The sequence below is a fragment of the Uranotaenia lowii genome, chromosome 3 (assembly GCF_029784155.1).
Source record: "Uranotaenia lowii strain MFRU-FL chromosome 3, ASM2978415v1, whole genome shotgun sequence".
In the NCBI taxonomy this organism is placed as follows: Eukaryota; Metazoa; Arthropoda; class Insecta; order Diptera; family Culicidae; genus Uranotaenia; species Uranotaenia lowii.
In genome coordinates this window covers 367,430,228-367,437,227 of record NC_073693.1, presented here as the reverse complement: position 1 = coordinate 367,437,227, position 7,000 = coordinate 367,430,228, and the positions used below count along the sequence as shown (strand labels likewise).

The 7,000-nt window shown below is 36.7% G+C and overlaps 1 protein-coding gene across 1 annotated transcript; it reads right to left on the bottom strand.

Annotated features, from left to right (window-relative positions):
- Positions 1 to 1,298: 1,298 nt before the first annotated feature.
- On the bottom strand, positions 1,299 to 6,620 carry LOC129754065 (ribosomal RNA-processing protein 8-like). Its single transcript, XM_055749928.1, has 2 exons — positions 6,218 to 6,620; positions 1,299 to 1,429 (listed from the first exon to the last, which is right to left on the bottom strand). The coding sequence occupies exons 1-2, from the start codon at positions 6,618 to 6,620 to the stop codon at positions 1,299 to 1,301; spliced, it is 534 nt and encodes a 177-aa protein (XP_055605903.1).
- Positions 6,621 to 7,000: the final 380 nt, after the last annotated feature.

Here is a 7,000-nt window from a genome sequence, read left to right as displayed (position 1 = left end):
AATTCAGCCAGGGCTTGGGCGCGGAGAGTTGGGGTCGGTGAACTTCGTGATGCATACTTACGAGAGCGAGTTCTAGCTATTTTATGGTTACAGATTCCAGCAACTTGTTCGTCCATTCGGGCCACCCCTCTTCACAACCCGGTAATCGATGGATTTAGTCAAATGGGACACCATTTGGCGTGTCAAGATCGATTCATAACCGGCCTCCCGAACGTAGTAAGTAACTAGGTGCATGTCGAACGCCCTCCTCGTTCATTCATCCTTGAACGGAAGGATAACGTTCTGGTCGATGACTACAGAGTTTATATGTTTGGGGGTTTGTGGAGTACAGCGCACTATTGCAGGGTGTAAAATTTGAAAAAAATTTAATCGAAAAAATGCAACACTTTCATAGGTAAATAAATATTTAATTAATGGATGCAAATTCATGGAAATTTCAGTAAAATTTCCTAGTTATATTAGCATGGTCAAAATTTTATGACGTAGCTAGGTCATTTTTGCCATTTTTGCCATTTTTGTCATTTTTGTCATTTCTATCACTTTTATTTTTGTCATTTTTGTCATTTTTGTCATTTTTGTCATTTTTGCCACTTTTGTCATTTTTGTCATTTTTGTCATTTTTGTCATTTTTGTTATTTTTGTCATTTTTGTCATTTTTGTCATTTTTGACATTTTTGTCATTTTTGTCATTTTTGTCATTTTTGTCATTTTTGTCATTTTTGTCATTTTTGTCATTTTTGTCATTTTTGTCATTTTTGTCATTTTTGTCATTTTTGTCATTTTTGTCATTTTTGTCATTTTTGTCATTTTTGTCATTTTTGTCATTTTTGTCATTTTTGTCATTTTTGTCATTTTTGTCATTTTTGTCATTTTTGTCATTTTTGTCATTTTTGTCATTTTTGTCATTTTTGTCATTTTTGTCATTTTTGTCATTTTTGTCATTTTTGTCATTTTTGTCATTTTTGTCATTTTTGTCATTTTTGTCATTTTTGTCATTTTTGTCATTTTTGTCATTTTTGTCATTTTTGTCATTTTTGTCATTTTTGTCATTTTTGTCATTTTTGTCATTTTTGTCATTTTTGTCATTTTTGTCATTTTTGTCATTTTTGTCATTTTTGTCATTTTTGTAATTTTTGTCATTTTTCTCATTTTTGTCATTTTTCTCATTATTGTCATTTGTAATTGATGTCATTGATGTCATTTTTGTTTATTCATATGTTTTCTACAGATAACTCTGGGCAAGTTCTCCTTACCCCAGTTTACCCTTCTTCTATGAGGGCAATCGAACGTGTGGTATTTTAGTTATAATGGGCGTAGTGAATGGATGGCACCAGGTGATGCGAATCCATCATGATAAATTGCAAACATTTAATGCCCATCATCTGGGCATCCGTGAGGGTTAAATAGGGGGAATTAGACAATAATATGACTTGATGGGGGAGAGTATTAAAATAGATTTAAATGAAAACAATCTTCTATGAGAGGATTCCACCAAATAATCGAGTAAATAACCAAATTTCCTAATTCCAAATAGTCGATAAAAAAATATAAAGAAATTCCAAAAATTAACTAAGAAACTACGGAGACATCCTAATTGTATTGTTTAGTTTCGTATCCTATTTTCATGATTGGATGCATAATTTTCTCTAGCAAAATATGAATGGAAATCACGAAGAAAAAATCTATTCATCAAATTCAGGTATTTAAGGCACTTTAAATCACAGTTGTGCATCACGAAATCCACCAATCACTCATCCGTGGTGTGGAGAAGAGGGCGCTTCCAACTGCCATTGATCCGACAGAAGAGAGGAAAAAAAAATCTACCCGGGTCTAACCGACTCCCGTCAACCGATGGATGCGGAATGGCAATAACCTCGACAATAACTTAATTTATTGGAACATTATTCCTCCAACGACGAGAGTGGCAGCCACGTCAGCCAGTTTGGAACCCGGGCAGGACGTTTCTTCTTCTCCCAGTTTTTATTCTACACTCCCTGGGGACCGCAATGGAATTTCGGGGACTCCTTCAAACACCGACCGGTTAGATTCTAATCGATAGCCCATGAAAAAATGGTAAGTATGTATTCCAGCCACGTTTCATTGACGTTCGTCGCCGCCTGCTGTTTAGTTGTTCGAAAATTTCTGTGCCTGACAATGCGTACCTACCTAAAACCGTTCTTTTGCTTTAAGAGTGCAATAATAAGCCAGCAGGCAATCGCGATACTCAGATAGGGCCGCAATGTTTCTTGGATAAATAAGCAGGATGACTCGAGCGTGAACAACAGCATCATCAACGACAACAACAACGAAAAACTCTTAGGACGCGCGTCGTCGTAAAGGATCAAATCTATTACTGACCGACGACCATGTTTTCGGTCATCCGCCCTTCTTCGCTGCCAAGCCCATCATCGGCATCTCTAGGGCCCCAGAAACTTGAAATGGCGGTGTCGGTGGTCGGAACCGACATTCAAAAAGCAATTCTCAAGGGTATGCGGCGGACATTGGACGGTGGAGTGTGAGAACATCGATTAGAGTTGCCAAAATGCAAAAAGCAGTTGAAAGTGGTTTAGAAAAGGTGTGTAAAAAAATTAAAACTGTGGGGTCTAAAAAATAAAAAGGCATTCACCTACAAAAAGTCCAAAGACCAACGTTAGGTATGAGTAACCCCGTTATACACTTCCAACAGGTTGAAGCGGTTCTCTAAGCATATCAAAATTTGAATTTTTCAAGGTAGCAACGTGAAAGAGATACACTTTGCTTAAGTCATAAAACTCAAACTAGTCAATATTTCTCTTCGGAATTGATTTCATTATCTTCTATAACAAGTAAAATTACAAACTATGTACCTACTTGAGTTCAATCTTGATGTTTGATAACGGCCCGTATTTAAACACTTTTTAGAGTCTTTGCAAGCCGCACGCACGACTTAGTCCCAAACGTTTTTTAATGTGCCCCACCTCGAATGCCCTTCGTCGCCCAACTTCCCCAGCATGTATCCCCAGATACTGTAGTCTAATGAGTTCAAATCCGGTGACGATGCAGGCCATTCGAATGAATTTGTGAAACAAGACCAATTTTGTATTCATCCTTTCTGAACGATGAAAGCTTTATGCGCTGGTGATGAATTCTGTTGAATGTAAAAACTGTCTTTGGCAGAAAGCATTTAAGCGAACTTTCGTTTGCCAACCGACTTAGATGGTATACTGGGTAAGATATCAGACTGGCAAGCCGAGATGCGCATGGAGTTTGATTCTCACTATATTTTTGTCATTTTGGGATAAATTATCCAAGGATTTGCATAGTCCTATGAAATGTATTTCTTATTTCGCTTGAATGTAGTGCTCATGCCTTGTTATGCCTGGGAGTTCGAGTCTTTATGTCAGTGCTTTTTAAATCATATCATCTTTGGTGCATTTTCGGAACAGAGATTTGCTGAATAGGCATTGGATTTTTGCAACCTCTTCTGTGGGTGCAGCGGCTGATAGGTTTTTCGACCCGAGCCGTTAAGGAAAGTCTCGATCGCACATTCAAGTATTATTTATGCTAAACTAAGGTTGCCAGAATTTTTTAGTAGGCCAAGCGTGGTCCGCCCCACAAGAGAAAACTTGCAGTGCGGACGAACAAAAAGATGATATGTGATCGCTCAGATATACTCCCTTCAATTCAGAAACGCATCTATCGATGTATAGTCTTCTCAGGTTGTTATCATCGCATTTGAGTAGGGAGTACTCAATAATCTACTTTGGTATCCATTTTTTTTAGCCGTTTGGATAAAACTCGATCGGGTAGTCCCTGGCCAGCTTCAAATGTAATGCGTAGCACTTCAACGTTTTGATGTTAAGTTAAGAAGAAAATCCATCCTTCACAGAATCCTAAATCTGCAGTTACATATGTGTGAATCTGGGCACTCTATTGATCGAGGAAATGTCTCGCTGATTCAGTCTTTGAATAGTAATTCGCTTAAATTGGATGTTGCTGAAAGCATTGAAATCTTCAATGAAAATCAGTTCATCTCTTAAACGGAGACACTGGACCAGGGCACACTTGGTTGTTCAAATTTTTTGATAAAAAAAAAAAACAATAATTTACCTGACAGTGCCCAAAACGGGTAGAAAATAATTTAGCACTACCAGAAAACACCCAGAATAGGGTAGGTAACCCAAAAAAACAGACAACGGCACAACTGCCGAGCATTCGGAGGTTTTTGCTACCTACTAATTCGGACAATATAACGGAGGGAAACGATACACATTCTTCAGTCGAAAACGCTCACTGAAGAAGGTAGAAAGTTGCTATAGAAATACCGATATATGAACTTTTCATTTACCGTGGTTGAATTAAAAGGAATCTTTCGACTGCTTTGATTCAATTGAATCATTCATCATCATCATTTCTCTTGGATCACTATAACAACATAAAGCAACAACACAAGCAAACAACAACAAACAATAACAATGATAAAGTGTTCATTTTCAGTGAGGGCAATCAGCGAATGCGTGTGGAAGTAACTGAAAAAAAATATTCTCGAACGTGGCGGAGTGTGGATTTTATGAACGCGCCTCTTGTTTATTTATCATGAACTGCGAAAAGTATCTGGGTGACTGAGATGTTTTCTCAATGTTACGCGATGTCGGCTAAATGATCTACGATATTTTCAAGACTGCCAAGGAGTCCGTTACCACTGGTTTGGAATAGGTTGGACTCACCCAACTCACTTTCAACTGTTTGAAATATATAAAGAATCCTGAAAAGGTACCGTAATTTCCTCCTCGTGATTGCAAATTTACCAAGATACTTTGGCTGGCTATCAGTTTTCCGATTATTTGATGCCCTGTCCAACTCACCAACAAATCCTCAATAATAAAGTTTTTTTTATCTTCAGCTATCAAAAGGCTTCGGTAAATATTCTGCTGTCCAAAGAGTAAGTGAAAAATCTGTCTGGTTTGTCGTAGCATGCCTTGAATTAAAAGCGTTTAAACCCGGATTGAAAATTTACTTCTCGACACTAGCTTGAAATCTCAATGACTTTACCAGTTTTGTATTTGATTTTTCAAGAGAATCGATTTCTTCTAATCATTGAACCAATTCCACCATCATTCGGCAAACGGCCCGACACTAACTAAGTAGAAATTCCAGTCACAAAATATCTTCTTGGAAAAAAAAATAGATTTCCCAAGTATGGGGCCTTAATTTATAATACAAATTTAACCGGTGGAATATCCCGACCAGAAGAGCATATCAAAATCGTTACTCAAACCTATCGAAGCGAGATATTTATATCTGATTCAGTTATTATCATAAATTCTTAATACACATCCGGCCACTCGTGAACTAAACTTAAAACATTTTTCTCAACTTTTCAGCTTGAAACAAAAAAATTCAACTTGTAAAACGTCGGTCCAATCTCTTGCTATTTTGAACCAACTTATTTAAAATGCAAATTTAAGAAACTTCGTATTGAATGTCGGGTTTCTAAACATCCATCTTTTTTTTTTCATTCATTTTAAAATCTTCAGAACAAAGTTTTCCACAAAGTTTTTTGAATAAACAAAATGAATATTTTGGTTGAATATTGTAAGAATATCAAATGTAAGATTTTAGAGTTATATATATAGAAAGTGCATAAAAAATAGTGCTATTTCAGCCTAAATTTTACGAATAATCAAAAACTTTCGACAGCTCGCACTATATGCAAATTGATCATCAAGGTTTTGTCCTTGTCTATGAAACAGTTTAAAAATCTTGTATATCCACTTGTGAGCCATGCACTCTTTGAAGAGTTGAGCGAAAATTAATAACAGGAACACTTTTTCTTTAACCGAAAACTTACGATTTTAGAACAGCTGTGTTAACATATGCAGATAGCGTGTTGTATCAAATAAGGTAGCAGAAGTACTGCCAAATCAGGTAAATAAAACTATTTTTATTGGTTTGTACAGAAGTTGCAAAGAAGTTGATATCAAGTTTCAACAAATTCTCTAATATCACATTTTCAATGCAATATACCCAATAATGGGAATACTGTTCTTCAAAACCCGTTCAAAAACGTAAAGATCAGAGCAATCAGTGAATCAAATTAACATTTTGGGATAATCTGTAGAAACCCGATGCAAATTGTCAGATATTTAGTTGAAAAAAAACCCAGTGATAAATTGTTGAATGAATTTTTTTAGAAGGGTAAATTTTCTTAAATAAAGAAAATCTGCTCTAAACATACCTTGAAATATTCGATATTCTTCTAATATTTTCCGTATCAATTTTTTTCTATTATTAACGAGTAAAGGCGTTTTATCTTTGATCTTCTTGTTCTTCTTGCTCTTCTTGTTCTTCTTGCTCTTCTTGTTCTTCTTGCTCTTCTTGTTCTTCTTGTTCTTCTTGTTCTTCTTGTTCTTGTTGTTCTTCTTGTTCTTCTTGTTCTTGTTGTTCTTGTTGTTCTTCTGGTTCTTCTTGTTCTTCTTGTTCTTCTTGTTCTTCTTGTTCTTCTTGTTCTTCTTGTTCTTCTTGTTCTTCTTGTTCTTCTTGTTCTTCTTGTTCTTCTTGTTCTTCTTGTTCTTCTTGTTCTTCTTGTTCTTCTTGTTCTTCTTGTTCTTCTTGTTCTTCTTGTTCTTCTTGTTGTCCATCTAGTACTACGTTTTTTTTTCTCCATTTTGGCAACCCTAACAGCCGCCCACTCCATCGTCGTCATCCCCAAGTATTCATTGGTGGAACCAAAACAGAGTCATAAAACCCATTTCTGCGGTTATTGCGAGCGTCGGTCTTCGTCGTCCTTCCTACCAGTCTTACACTCTTCCCAATCATTCATAACTACGCTACGAGCTGGCTGGACCCCCATCAAGTAGGTAAGTAAGCCGGCGCGATTATTGATTGTAATTCGCTTGTTGTTCGTACCCGCCTGCTATGATAAACTGGCACCTCCCTCTAGCCTTCTACTACCTCCATCACTTTGGACCACCCACCGATGGCCATTCGATTCGAGACCGACCCACAGATGAGAAACAAT